The sequence below is a fragment of the Peromyscus eremicus genome, chromosome 8b (genome assembly GCF_949786415.1).
Source record: "Peromyscus eremicus chromosome 8b, PerEre_H2_v1, whole genome shotgun sequence".
Taxonomy (NCBI): Eukaryota; Metazoa; Chordata; class Mammalia; order Rodentia; family Cricetidae; genus Peromyscus; species Peromyscus eremicus.
The window spans coordinates 32,326,584-32,341,943 of NC_081424.1; the positions used below are offsets into that span (position 1 = coordinate 32,326,584).

The 15,360-nt window shown below is 41.4% G+C and overlaps 1 protein-coding gene across 2 annotated transcripts in view; it reads right to left on the reverse strand.

Moving 5' to 3' along the window:
• Positions 1–617: 617 nt before the first annotated feature.
• Stx7 (syntaxin 7) overlaps positions 618–15,360 on the reverse strand; it is a 39,058-nt gene continuing 24,315 nt past the window's right edge. For both annotated transcript variants that reach the window (XM_059272645.1, XM_059272644.1), the window contains exons 3-10: positions 13,045–13,114; positions 10,637–10,730; positions 9,739–9,876; positions 8,986–9,038; positions 8,285–8,381; positions 7,053–7,125; positions 4,459–4,541; positions 618–1,263 (exon numbers count right to left, since the gene is read on the reverse strand). In XM_059272645.1, coding sequence (XP_059128628.1) covers positions 1,171–1,263; positions 4,459–4,541; positions 7,053–7,125; positions 8,285–8,381; positions 8,986–9,038; positions 9,739–9,876; positions 10,637–10,730; positions 13,045–13,114 — 701 coding nt within the window. In that variant the 3' untranslated portion in view covers positions 618–1,170. The remainder of the gene's footprint in view (positions 1,264–4,458; positions 4,542–7,052; positions 7,126–8,284; positions 8,382–8,985; positions 9,039–9,738; positions 9,877–10,636; positions 10,731–13,044; positions 13,115–15,360) is intronic.

Sequence of the window (15,360 nt, forward strand, 5' to 3'; positions counted from 1 at the left end):
ATTCTGCTTGCAAGGATACAATTACTTAGTTACTATTCCGCTTGTTCCCGTTTCAATGTTTCAGAGCCTGCCACATTACACAGCGCCTCCACTAGCAAACTACTATATAAGAACAATATAAAACACCAACGTTAAACTAAGATAGCCCCCTTTACAGCATTCGGATTAGTGCATTAAAACACTGATTTAAAAAGGCAAGTGAGTTTATTGGCAGACATCTGATTCTCATTCTAATGAAGGATGATTTAAAAAAATGGCACTCTAAATAAACTCTAAATTTATTTTTCAGTGTCAAAATTAAGCCCCAAATCTGTAACTGTGGGAAAGTTACTTTGTGATGATGACCCAAAGATACACGTCTAATCAGTATTCTGTAGACACAAAGCCAGACAGTATGAAGACTGTTCAGTGTAGTGAAGAAACTGGAATCTTTAGCATCTAAACAGAATAGATATTGGTATGGATTTTTCAGATACTATCTCCAAGTTACAGCAAACATTACAGTAACTATGCTTTCCTTAGTACACCTTGGATTAAGTAGACCATATCTAAAAACCATCTATCCTACTGTCTTTACAATGCAATCTACAGCAAAGGCATATATACACACACTGGGAAATGGTTCACCGACTTTATTCAGAGAAGACAAAAGTAATCCAATAATGAAAGATCAGTAACGATCTGCATGGCTGGGGACCACAGGGGATAAAACGTCCCACAAACATGAGTGTTAAGGTTTTGTTATGGAGAATATTTGCTGGATAAGTCAGATTTAAACTTGAATTTTTAAAAAATAAGATAGCACAATCTGGGTTCATGTTACACAGTGACAGAGGTGTAAGCAGAGTACACATACCAATCAAGTAATCCCCCAAACTCAGTCAGACAATATAAATAAATTATTAATGAAAGTCATATACAATGTGAGCAAAACCCGACAGTTGCTGAACTAAAAAGACGGAAGTCATACCAGCAACATTATTTAGAAAAACCTTCATATTAGAAAACACCAGATGGAATCCAAAAGGAGCTCCTTCCCAATAAGAATGACAAAGTACGGGACCATCCATTACACCCCAGCCTTAAAGTAACAATAGTACCAGAGAGCGATCACGAGCATCTGCCTACACAACCCAGACAACGTCACGCAGCGGTCCGCTCCTTCACGGCTCAGCCTTTCAGTCCCCATACGATGAGACAGATGATCACAATCCCGACAACGAGGATAAAAATGATGATGCAAAGGGTTTTTCTGGATTTGCGCTGCAGAGGCAAGAACAAGATTCAGTGACAGACTCAACGAGGTGGTTCCACGGCAGCTGAAAGAAACTCAGTTCACTCCAGTGACAGCTGGAGCCCTTGTATTCGGGGCTGCAAATCGTCTTCTTAAAAACCTCGACAACACATTTTTTTTTTTTTGGTTTTTCGAGACAGGGTTTCTCTATGTAGCTTTGCGCCTTTCCTGGAACTCACTTGATAGCCAGGCTGGCCTCGAACTCACAGAGATCCGCCTGGCTCTGCCTCCCGAGTGCTGGGATTAAAGGCGTGCGCCACCACCGCCCGGCAACACATATTTTTTTAAGGTAGTTTTCCTGGCTGAACTTAAGAAAGAAGAAACTTGCCGGGTGGTGGTGGCGCACGCCTTTAATCCCAGCACTCGGGAGGCAGAGCCAGGTGGATCTCCATGAGTTCAAGGCCAGCCTGGGCTACCAAGTGAGTTCCAGGAAAGGCGCAAAGCTACACAGAGAAACCCTGTATCGAAAAAAAAGAAACTGAGCCTGGAGAGACGGCTTGATGGTTGAGAGTACTGACCGCTCTTCCAGAGGACACAGGTTCAATTCCTAGAACCCACATGACAGTGCACAACTATCTATAACTCACGCATGTGGTGCACAGATATATGCAGGCAAAATACCAACACACACTGTCGGGACACTGTCCAGGAATGGAATCATGCGAGGGGAATTCTGAGTGCTTGTAAGAAAACGCCAAGAAAACAAGACAAGAGGTGTATGACCTTAGTTTCTTCAAAACACATGGAATTTTCCTTGGAGTGTGTTTTCATGTTCCTCCCAGGTGCAGTATATAGGAATGAGTTTACTTGAGAGTATTCATTACAACAGGCTCTTGTTATTTGTTCATATGCCTCTATGGAAAAACATGTTTTTGCCACATGCGGCTAGTCCTTGTGATCGGACACTTTGCTCAAGTGACTCTTCTTCACCCTGAGTATGAATTGTCTGATGCTCTGAATAAAGTTGGCTATTGCGTGAGACTTTAGTCCACCTCACTTTTAGGCTCCATTCTCCTACGTTTAACCACCTTTAGAGCAGTAAAATACACATAAAATAAATAAATAAAATTTACCCAAAAATAAATAAAAAGTAAATAAACAGATAGACAGACACATAAAACAAATAAATAAATACATATATAAATGAAAGAAAGAAAGAGGAAACCATGTCAGGCATGCACTGTGAAAGCATTTGCTTGGTATGCAAGGCCTTGGGTTAGGTCCCCTGTTCTCTCTCAAACCCCAAGAACACAAAAGAAGTGAGAAAGAAATAAGAGGTACTGGTTTAAGTGTTAGACTGATAATATCCAGGCATGGGGGTAAAGGACAGCCTCCCAAAGCAGCAGTGTTACAGGGTGCCAACTACACAGTGGTCTGCCTAGTGAAAAACAAGGCACTAACTCAGGTTTTCAGGTTAGAGAGGAAAGCAAAATCAATTGAAAATATCTAAGAAGTCACAATATTGTAGTTACAAGGTCCAAGAGAGGGGTAATTATGAACAACAACAAAAAATCGATGTGTTAAGAGGGGACTCAAATGATGTGCTGTGATGGTGTTCAGAGGTTCAGAAGAGTCTGGCCTCATTCTTACTGAACAAAGGTCTACATACTGTACAATTGTTAATAGTTCACAGCCTTAATATCTGTATAGTATCTGAAGCATGACTTGAAGTGCACAGACACATATGGACTCCTAATATTAATGAGATTCCCTTGAGAAATAAATTTATATCTATTGAAAGTCTCTGCTGCATGTTGACATAGTATGTGATGATTAACGACACTCCCAGCTAACATAGTCTCCAGGGACTTTGAAGAGACCTTTCCAGGCCAAGGACCTTTGTCACCTCGGTCTGGAGGACACTGACAGGGAAGAAAAAGAGGTGGGCCGGGCGGTGGTGGTACTCGCCTTTCACCCCAGCATTTGGGATGCAGAGGTAGGTGGATCTCTGAGTTCGAGGCCAGCCTGGTCTACACGGTGAGTTCCAGGACAGCCAGGGCTACACAGAGAGACTGTCTTGAAAAATCAAAACTAAAAAGTAACAAGGAAGAATGGGAAATGAGGGGGAAGGTGATCCAAGAGGTCTCTCCATGTGTGGCTGTCACTGTCACATCAGAGACCATCATGGGAGATAGAGGGCACAGCTTACAGATGGTACTAGAAAAACCAGAACTGTTAAATTCATGGATTTTTTTTTTCTTTAATGGAGGAAACTGACACTGTTTTCCATCCAGAAGGATGTGAATGGATATGTTAATACCTGGTAATCGTTGCTATTCTGTAAAGCCAGCCCTCATAGAAACCACCAGAATTCTGGGCATTGTTTGTCAGTCAATAGAACCCATCTTTATGCATATTACAAACCTTTCCTCCCTAGGCCCAGACTCCTGAGCACTGCTTCTTAGTCAATAGAACTCATTCTGTTTTTGTTTGTTTGTTTGTTTTGGTTTTTCGAAACAGAGTTTCTCTGTGCAGTTTTGGTGCCTGTCCTGGATCTCACTTTGTAGATCAGGCTGGCCTCGAACTCACAGAGATCTGCCTGCCTCTGCCTCCCAAGGGCTGGGATTAAAGGCATGCACCACCACTGCCCGGCCTTAGAACTCATTCTTATGTGAAGGTCAGAGGTGCTTTGCTAAAGAGATGCACTTTGATGTAGCCAGGCCTAAAGCTTTGCTGTGGTAATTCTCACGTGGATACTTCTCCCCAAAGTTTCACTGTGCTTAAGTATGTGAAAAATAAGTTGCTTAGCATCAGACTCCAGAAGTTTTTCATGCAGCACCGGCTAAATTGTGCTGACCCAAGTTTCATTTTTACCTTACCCAGACTATTTCCCTGCCATCCGTGATGCTTGCAGGGACCCCCACAACGGGAAAAGCTTGGAGGAGTAGTCTCTTGCAAGCCTCATGATTTCCTGTCTCTGCGGATCAATGTGAGCATACGCGTGCCCAAACCGATTTTAAATTGACAGGCATATTTTGATCCTCCCCTTCCACAATTCTACAGTCAGCATAGGCAGCCCCTTCAAGTCTAAGCCAAAACCCAAAGTTGTAAGAAAATGTATTACAGTTGAGGTTACAATGTATTGCAGTTAAGGTTACAATGTATCACAGTTAAGGATGCAATGTATTACATTTAAGGTTACAATGTATTACAGTTAACGTTACCTGATAATCGGCTGCTCTTGAGAGCTGCTGGTTTGCCTGTTGGACGTGCACCTCTGCACTTTCCACGTTGGCTTCTATGCTGTCTTTAAAATAAAACGCACACACACACAGAAGAGAATCGTTAAACACGAACTGACGTGCTAACAATAAATCACCAAGTTTAATTCAGCAGACATTTAAAGAAAAGATGTAATCCAACCAATACGCAAATGCATAAACAAAGGACCTTAACCATCTTCTCTAGCTCTACTGGACACAACAAAAGTACTGTCATTTTGCAAATATCAGATCAGCGACAGCATAAGCTCCTAGTCCCAGAGCTTGCACTATCTCAAGACCAATGTGCAAGACAGATCAGCCCTCTTCTCCCCAGGTCCAAAGACTATGGTCATCACATAGGAAAAAAGGTACCTCAGCTTCTCAAGGAACACTCTCCTCAGGACCAAGGAAGGGCCCACATACTGGAGTTCAGGCCTTTGTATGTTTATTTCATCGAACTGTCCTGCTAGTGTTCCTCAGCTTTGTGTTTGTTCTTGCAAATGCAACCCACCTCAAATCATTCACATAAACCCAAGCTCTGCCTGCTTTGCCTGGTACAGTGGCCAGCTTCGCAGTACGAATCTGATAACTTTAATTCATTCTGTTTTTATTGACCTAACTTCAATCAAGTGAAGTCCCCACCCAGGACCCACAGGCCTTCAGGGTGGTACCCTCCTTTCCATTCTGTTCTAACCATCTGCAGGACTGGAGACTCTCAGTTTTAAAGGCCAGTGTGCCACATTCTTCTAGCCCTCCTTGGTAGCAGACATTCAAAGATCTCATAGCTTCTTCGGTTCTTGAATACCATGACCCCTGGCTCAGTGATGTTTTCAATACTTCTCTTAGTGTCACAGCTGGTGACTGCATTATTCAGCTGTGGACCTTTCTAACTAATACCCTGATCTCTCTACAAATCGACCACTTACTCTGTGTATGTATGTACATGTCCAGTGTGCACATACTTGTGCACATGGGTGTGGAGGCCAGAGGTTGACTTCAGGTGTCTTCCTTAGATGTCTTTCTCACGACTTTTTGATTCAGTGAGCCTCTCACTGAATCTAGAGCTCATTAATTCAGCAAGACTTAACTGGCCAGTGAGCTCCAGGGATGTTCTTGTTTCTGCCTGTTTAGTTCTAGGGTTAGGACAAGGGTAGCATGTGCCCACATTATGCTCAATCTTTTTATATAGGTGCTAGGGGTCTGAAATAAGGTCCTCACGGCTTGTGTACCAAGCTATTCTACTAACTGAGCCATCTCTACCATTCTCTCTCTCTCTCTCTCTCTCTCTCTCTCTCTCTCTCTCTTTCTCTCTCTCTCTCTCTCTCTCTCTGTGTGTATGTGTGTGTGTGTGTGTGTGTGTGTGTGTGTACACACGCACGAGCTGTACATGTGCATGTATATTTGGGTACATGCATCTGTGTGTACAGAGGCCAAGAAGGATGTCAAGTGTTCTGCTCTATCAGTCTCCAGCTTACTCCTTTAAGAGAGGGCCTCTCACTGAACCTGAAGTTTGCAGGGAGCAAACCTCAAAGATCCTGCCTTTGCACTTCAGAGTTCTAGAGTCAGGAACATGTGTCGCCATACCCAGCTTTCTTTCCTGTGGACTCTGATCTCAGATCCCCATGCTTGCACAAGAACTCTTACTGCTGTGGATATCACTCTGTATAAATAAAATGCTGACTGGCCAGTAGCCAGGCAGGAAGTATAGGCGGGACAAGAAGAGAAGAGAATTCTGGGAAGTGAAAGGCTGAAGAGAGAGACGCTGCCAGCCACCATGATGAGAAGCAGATGTTAAGATACCGGTAAGCCACAAGCCACGTGGCAACTTATAGATTAATAGAAATGAGTTAATTTAAGATATAAGAACAGTTAGCAAGAAGCCTGCCATGGCCATACAGTTTGTAAGCAATATAAGTCTCTGTGTTTACTTGGTTGAGTCTGAGCGGCTGCAGGACTGGTGGGTGAGAGAGATTTGTCCTGACTGTGGGCCAGGCAGGAAAACTCTAGCTACATTTTACCCCCTGAACTCTACCTCCAGCTCCCACACTTATTTTTAAATGACCTTGTTTATTACCCCACCCACCCATTTCCATGGTTATATCCCAAACCGAAAGCTTTAATGCCAGGGGTCTCAGTCCCCTAGCATCTAAATGAGCTACATGAATCTATCAAAAACTGTTTGGTAGTCGATAGGACAAATGACCAGGCAAATAGCTATTTCCCATAAAACAAGACAGCATACACAATTACCAATATCATGGGTTCCCCCAGTTCTCAGTATGACAGCGCTAGATTTGGATAAGAATGAAACTGCCGCCCTGGAGTAGACTGGGATGCCACATGGGGCCTTATGGTCCCAGCAGCAGGAGGCCCTGGTTAAACTCCATCCGCAGGATTGCAAACAGAGGCCAGGGCAGCAAACTGTAGAGACTACACCTTTGATTTCAGAGAGCCCAGAGATAGTAAGGGAGTGGTTTCTTGCTTGAGAAAGCTGCTGCAGCGGAACTGCAGGTAACTTGCTCTCCCACCTCACAGTCCACAGCAGCAGGACTTACCAATCACATCTCCTTGTTCATGAATCATCATCCCCAAGTCTTTAAATATTTCATTAATGTCCATAATATCAGCCTAAGACAAAAAGTGCACATTATTATGCATTATTAGAAATTTGGTCCCCACTCCCACAAATGAGGAAATTCAAAAGAAAAGGAAAGGAATAAATTTAGCCCCACTCATACATATACAAGTATCCATTCAGAAGTAATATATTAATTTTGGGAACATTAGAAAATATACCACTATAAGCAGTCCTAACAATCCTCAGGATGCCACCAGTTGTTCAAAGTAAGTCTGTGACACTCACAGTATCAAGTGAGGAGGATGAAAACTGAGGACCTATAACAAGGAAGGCCATGGGGTACAAGGGTCCAACCTGATAAGTTTTCTTGTCACAGGCAATATTTGCTTAGAAGAATATGAGTATTCTTATATTTCAATAAGAAATTCACCCATCACTTTGACAGTTTCAATGAATACAACATTAGTTATAAATGTAAAGCCCTACATTAATAAATCTGAATACCCAACAGACTATAGTGAAATTATAAATGTCATTGGTGGGTAAACAAATTATAAGTTTAATGGATAGAGAAATTATAGCTTTACTTTTCTTCAATATATACCTATTTATTTCTCCCGATTAAAGACACTCTTTCTTTGTATAAGGAAGTTTGCACAGCTATCGTGGCCTTAGTTCCTCTTTTATGAGGATGGAATGTGAAAATTAACAGTTATCACAGTGCCTTGGCACATGGAAGACACTCAGTGAACTGTAGCCACTGGTAACCATTTTTGGCCCAGTTCTTAGGGGCCAGATTGCTTCTACAAGAACAACAACTTAAGATACCCTTCATCTCTGTGATACAGTAGACACCCTAAAAGGAAACATAGTTTTTTTTAATGTTACTGTAAAAGTCTTACTCATGGAGGGATGGTGTATATGCTGAAGGGTGTTAGTTCCCCAGATTCCCCAGACAGACGTTTATTTCTAAAATGGTATTTTCTCAACACTAAGGAGAACTGTGAATGATTTAACAGTGTGGAAGGAATATGGCTTCTCACCCTAGCACCAATAGCATCATTTCTTAAACAGGAGTTATGCCAAACTCTATACTAGAAATTTCACCAAACTGACAGATACTCTTAGAGTTTTCTTCCCCGGCATTATTGAGGTCTGTGAACGTGCTCAAAGAACAGAGCAGCAGTGGGGCACGGCTGTAAGGCTTACTTCCAGCTGCCGGATTGAAGACTCTCTCTCATGAATAAGGCGGAGGTCATCCTCTGTAATTTCTTCATCTTGGACCTGGACTTGAGGCTGTGTTTGGCTATAAAAACAAATACAGAAAGAGGACTTAATATCCACTAAATGGGACATTTTGATCCTCAAGACCAGAATATTGTTCACTTAAAAAAGTTTAAAAAGTCAGGCATGGTGGTACATGCCTGTAATCCTGTAAGCTCGACAAGCTGAGACAGAAAGATCTAGAATGTAAGGCCGATCCTGGCTACACAGTGAATCCCAGGCTAGCCTGGACAACACAGTGAGGTCTTGTCTCCAAAGAAACCTCAATAAATAAATAAAAACTTCTAAGTATAAAAAGATATTTTACCTCATTTTCATTACACTCATGGTTTCATCATATATAGTTTAGACTCACTTAAGTATTACAAAGTATACTTGGTAACTTCACATAAGAATATTTTATTCTTAAAATTAAGTAAATAAGTTTATTTGGGTGATCCAGTTACAAATTACATAATAAATACTTTATAAATATTTAATATTTCCCAAATTTACTATTTACTTATAAATAATAAGCTGTTTATGTTTATAATACAATAAAAGCTCTCTTTCTGCTTCATGAACTATAATATATAATACTTGAAAAATTATCTTTTGATTTATATATTTTTTTTTAAATTTCTTACCTTTCCCAGGATACAAGATTCTTTTCTTTTGAGCTGTCTTCAGGAAAACCACCCTGAATAATTTAGTTAGAAGATGGAAAGAAAGCAAGAATGAGGGAAAGTAAACAACACTCAGAGGTTCCCTTAAGATGGCTTGTCTGTATTTTGGGTGGGTATGTGTGCATGTGTGTGCACACATGTGAGTGTGTGCATGTGTGTGCATACATATGGGTGTGTGCATGTGCAATGGGAGCAGGGAAGGATAGGTTCTGCTTAAGTAATGACAAAATAGTATCTTAAACTGACGAGGAGGGAATTCGCTATTTACAAGGACCCAATAATAAATATAATTTAGCTAATACTTAATGTCATTGTGAAACTCTGTATTAAAGAGTGAAACACCAACTAATGGTGGATCCTGTGAGAATTGAAAACTAGATTAACTCAAAAGTTCCCAGGCTCATATTCATTCTCAGAATCCCTTGGCACATGCACTGAGTTCATCATCGTACCCCAGCACACACCCGAGCACCAAGCCTCAAACCAGCTTGCCATGAAAAGACCACTTGGACTTGACCTCTAACCTTTGACAAACAGGTTTTTCTATTTTTATGTAGTGTGTAACTACAACAACATACAACATTAATCTTCTTAAAACCCGAGGAGATATCCCTTAAAATAGTCACAGATTTAAGAGTGCCCCAGATCTCTACAACTTTGCACATCAGGATGATGCAAATATCATGCCTTGACCACATCACTCATCACACTCACCGATACCCTGGAGCTGGCTCTCACTCGGGCAACAAACTCTTTCTCTCTCTCAGCAGCTTGCCGCTGGGCCTTCTGAAAGTTTGTCAGCGACGTTGTGAATTCCGCCACTAAGCGGTCCTTCTGTATCTTTCTTTGACGCTAGAGGGAAGGGAGAAAAACAGCCTGCTGGGTCAAACTGAGAAGCTCACTGGGATCTGCAACAGCTGCTTCATGACTCTTTGGCTCTTTATTTGATCCTAAAATTGTCACTCAGTCTCCAGTTACAGAGACTATCTGATGGACTCTCAGGCACCTTTCTAATGGGCTCAAACACTTGCACTTTTATCTTGAGGCGAAAGGTCTGCCCCACAGGATTTCTCACTTTAGACTTTCATAGTGGCTGATAAATGGGTCAAGGCCTTAATTTTAGGTAATCCCCCTTTTTTAGGCAAATAAAATCTATCTATCTATCTATCTATCTATCTATCTATCTATCTATCTATCTATCTATACATGTATATATATATACACAAAATAACTTGCAGTAAGTAAGCAAGGAGCTAACTGTGCCCCCAGGTATGCTGGGTGTGTGTGTGAGGGGCGGGGGGGGGGGGGAGGGGGGGGAGAGGAGGGGGCGTAGACAGCCCTGCAAAGCCAGGAAGCAATTACGCAGGAGGCATTTTCTCAGTATGCACTTAATTATGGGTCAGGGCAACTACATGGAAATAATTTCTGCTTTATGGAACCACATGATACTACCTGAATAACTAAATACAGTTTTGTGTTCTTGTAACTAATCTCAAATACAAGTTTTTGGTCACCTAAACTTCCTTTGTAGCATCACAGTTCAAAGATCCGACCATGCATTTAATTTTTTTCACATTCAGTACATCAAAACACGCATCTTAAAGCCTGGTACCTGCTCACTGGGGGTGGTAGGCAGTGATCCAAACTCCTTAATGTACTTATCCGTTTCTTTCGCAAGTTGGTTAGTATACTGCTGCTTCTGCTGCCTAAAGTGAAAAGAAAAACCAAAAGGAGAAACACAAGGCAAAACCACATCATAGCCAAAGAAGAACTCTGCCACTTTGTGTCAACCCTAGTAAAAGGCTGTAGAACTAGTTTTTTGTCTGAGTATTCATAGTTTCAAACTATAAACTATTGAAGTACTCATAGTTTTCTGAGCAAGCTGTCAATTTCTCCTGCCAAACCAAATCTTTAAGTTATATTTTTTTATAAATATTAAGAACTATGACATAGAAAGGTCTTCATTCACCCAGAATAACCACGCTTAGAGAAATAAATATGCATTGTTATTACCTATAAGTAACAATCATCAGCTATCAATGGAAATGACTCCAGTAAGAAGGGCATGTAGTCAGGACAGTGCTGGCTATCTGGTCCTTTATGTCTGAGAGGCTGACAATGTGTACAGCTCGTCTCTGTGTCTCCCCTGGGAGGGCATCTGAGGAAGGAGGACTATTTGTTCTTGTCCAGTTCCCAGGTATGAGGTACATCTTGAATGTCTTATTTCTTATGTATACAGCATGTATGACTGCAGGCCAGAAGAGGGTATCAGATCTCGTTACAGATGGTTGTGAGCCACCATGTGGTTGTTGGGAATTGAACTCAGGACCTCTGGAAGAACAGTCAGTGCTCTTAACCTCTGAGCCATCTCTCCAGCCCATATGTCTTATTTTTTTTATGTGAACACTTATGTTCCACAAACACAAAGATGGAGAAGTGGTGATAGTACAAATTTACTAGTAGTTAAACTTGATGGAGAAGATCTACCAGGGCTTCCTTATTAACAGACCTGAATACAACAAAAGGGGTAAATTACACCTAGACCTGCATTTTCCTAGATAACTTGTAAAGAAAAAAGTACAAATTGTAATGAAAAAACTTGATATCCAACAATATAATCTTGCATTAAAGGGATGCTTAGGAATGACACCAGGGCCTCCCTTGCACATCCCTTCCGTTACACGTGGACTGCCAGTGAGGTTCACAATAAAAAGATGCTCAGATGCAGATGCCAGTATAGAGCTAGTGAGGAAGAATAATAGCCAGCTCACAGCTCTAGACACCAAATGCCCGTGCTTAGACCTGCTTCTCTAAGTCCTCAAAAGGCAGCCTGCACGATCATGTCTATGGATTCAGAATTTCCGCTGTTAACTTCACAACAATAATGTGACTGCTTAGTATGTACTGCCATTGCATTTCAATCAGTGATGGTGTATTAGCTATGAGTCACCCCCAAATCCCTTCTATTGCAGAAAATAAAACATAAAAAACTACAGACAACTACAAATACTTCAAATGGTACTTTTTAAAAAACGTGAGTTTCTATTATATACATTTTTATATCTTCTTTGTACTTTTGTTCTAGCTAGTTGTTGTATGGAGATAATGCTGTGTGTATGTGTACGTGTGTATGTGTCTGTATGTGTCTGTATGTGTATGTATGTGTGTGTGTGTCTGTGTGTTCGTATACCTGTATGTGTATGTGTGTGTCTGTGACCCTGTGTGTGTACATGAGTGTGTGTGTGTGTGTGTGTGAGTGAGTTGTAATCTGTAGCTATTAAAGTGCTGAGGACTTAAGAGGTTCTGGCAGATATTGGGCATTATCACCAAGGCTCTGAAAGAGAGATCTTCCTTACTAGAAATGGTTCTATATGTGAACATCACATTTTACAAAGTTCGGATGAGAAAAGATTAACAATACTATAAAATCTATAAAACACACAAAGTACTATTATTATTCCTAATGGCATATTTACTGAAACATATGTAACTTGTGTGTGTGTGTGTGTGTGTCTGTGTGCAAATTGTGGTGTTTTTTTTTTTTTTTTCCAGAGCTGAGGACCAAACCCAGGGCCTTGTGTTTGCTAGGCAAGCGCTCTACCACTGAGCTAAATCCCCAACCGTGTGTTTAAGTTTTGAGACAGAGTCTCACTGTGTAGCCCAGGCTGGTCTGAAACTTACTCTGTAGCTCAGGCTGGTTTTAAATTCTCAGCAATCCTCCTAGCTTATTAATTTTCCATCATTTTCTCCAATAAAAAGCCACCACAAAAGCAGATTCTCTTTTTCCTGTCTTAAAACAAAAAACAAACAACAACAAAACCAAGCTGGGCAGTGGTGGCACACACCTTTAATCCCAGCACTCTGGAGGCAGAGGCAGGCGGATCTCTGTGAGTTCAAGGTCAGCCTAGTCTACAGAGTGAGTTCCAGGACAGCCAGGGTAGTTACACAGAGAAACCCTGTCTTATAAGATAAACAAAACAAAACAAACAAACAAACAAAAACCCAAGAAACAAAACTTACAGCTGTTGCCTCAATTCTGGTGAATCTTGAGGGGTTCCAAGTTGATTCAGAGTCCTTTGTATTTCCACGGCTGTCATAATAGGAAATTAATGAATAATTGTTAGAAAAGGTGCAGCCACAGAGAATATTACATTAGAAGCAATAAGGTAATTAAATGATGAAAAGAAAGAAAATCAAAGGCATAATGGTAGATAATAATAACTGAAAAAGAGAAAAAGTAAATGTTTTTTTCTGTCTAATCAGTAACAGCAACAGACTGATTTTCCAAGAGAAAACTGAGTAGATGTTCACATTGACGTGTGAAACTGTGCTCATGACCCAAAATGGCAATCTCTTTCCTGTGCTACAAAGACTGACCCGAGAGTAGTACATGTAAGTTTTACTTGAATCTACCAGCATAAAAGTTATGGGACAATAATTATGACAATGACATATTTTACTATAACATAAAGTAAGCATTACCACTTTAAATGAGAAGTGTATAACACAATTAGAAACGTGATTTTCAGTCATCTGTGTAACAATTCACACAGGTAAGGGTAAACTAAAGAATGCTAAAACCACAAGCAGTCTCAGCCATCCCTGAGAGATGATATTTAAGAGATAACCTTTCCACTGATAGATGTATTGTTTAAAACAAAAGCTCAAAGTCAGCACCAACACGGGACGAAATGGCATTAGGAACCATATGGCAGGATGTGGTGAGAGAGTCACAGCGTCCATATATATATTACCAAAATGTTTAACCCAAGTCTAACTATGAGGATGAAATCGGACCAATTTAGACTATGGGATAATCTACAAGACAGCTGGTTGGTCTGTACTTGTAAAACCATCAATAATTCAGGGATTCTGTGTGTGACAGAAGCTATCACAACCCAGTACTGCGTGACCCAAGGACCTAGGTTTCCAGACACTCGTGGTCACCAAACATTGTTCCTCGTCTTATTCCAGTGAAGATTAGAGATATGGACACTCCTGGGAGTACGCCAAGTGAAAACACGTTTTATAAAGGAGAATTCAGGAATTAAGGAAAAGTGAGAGAAAATTCCAAGACAGGGAAGAGTTTCCAGGAGAGGAAAAGGCCTTTGAACTTCCTCGTCTAAAGTCTTTACATGGCTATGTCAGCAACTGGACAAAGGCTGAGGTAACTGTTAAGCTTGGTTACTTCTCTAGGCTATCTATCAACAGCCAAGACAACAGAGGGCACAGACACTCTATGCATGGCCCCTGGCCCAACCAGATTGATGGCCATGCCCTCCCTGTCCATGGCCTACCCACCAAGTTAAGAGATGTTGAAGCTTCCTCCTCTGCCTATATCTGACTTATGCTTTGTTAGGTGATGACATTGACTGGCTGTAAGCTGTTAGTCCTGGCCAGTGTTGCCATTATTAACCTTGCAGGTGTCTTTGATCAGACATTTACATGATCAACTTGTAGCTTTACCATGGTAGAGACCTAACTCTATCCCAGCCACCAAGATATAGCTTCAGTCCTCCTTGGCCACCTTCTATTTAGTTCTTTGACTATGGATGGTCTGGACTGGTCTCATAGGTAGAAGTCTATTGTTCAAAGCCGTCCTTACTTACAATTTTGTCTGCCATAAATAGCTGCATTAGGATCAAGGACGTGTAAAAGGACAACAGTGTGTTCCCCCCAAAGTGTTCACGGGGCCAGCTGGCTGCCTTAACTGGCCTAGAGCCCTGTTTTAACTGTCTGTCTCCTTTCCTATGCATTCTCTCCACTGTTGTATACGGGTTACACTTAGACTCTGGTCCACACTCTGAACAATGCTGTCACTCAGTCTACTAGGGACTGCACTGGGCACAGGAACAGAGAGAGAGAGAGAGACAGAGACAGAGACAGAGACAGAGACACAGAGAAAGAGACAGAGACAGAGACAGAGACAGAGAGAGATGATATTGACTCAATCTCATTTGACAAAGACATTGATAGCCATAGAGAATAACTGATGTACAAGAAACTGCTTTTGGTAAAGGATCTGGGATTCAAGTAGTGATTTCCTGGCATTCAAATTGGTATTTTTTCAGTGTGATAGAAATACTGAAAGGGGTCATTTCCTGGTCTGAGTGTTTGGTCAACACAGAGGAGTCAAAAGTCAAGTGTCCCTAACTTGAACAAGCAATTAGGTAAGAAGCCGAGCGGAGACTGCATGGACTCAGCACCCCAAGTGAGTTCCATGCACCACCAGGGGACGGCAAGGCCCACTCTGGCCTGCTTTTGTTTCCTGTGGTGCTATGAACTAACAAAATGCTGGCATCATCATTCTTCACACCGCTATCACTACCTTCCTGT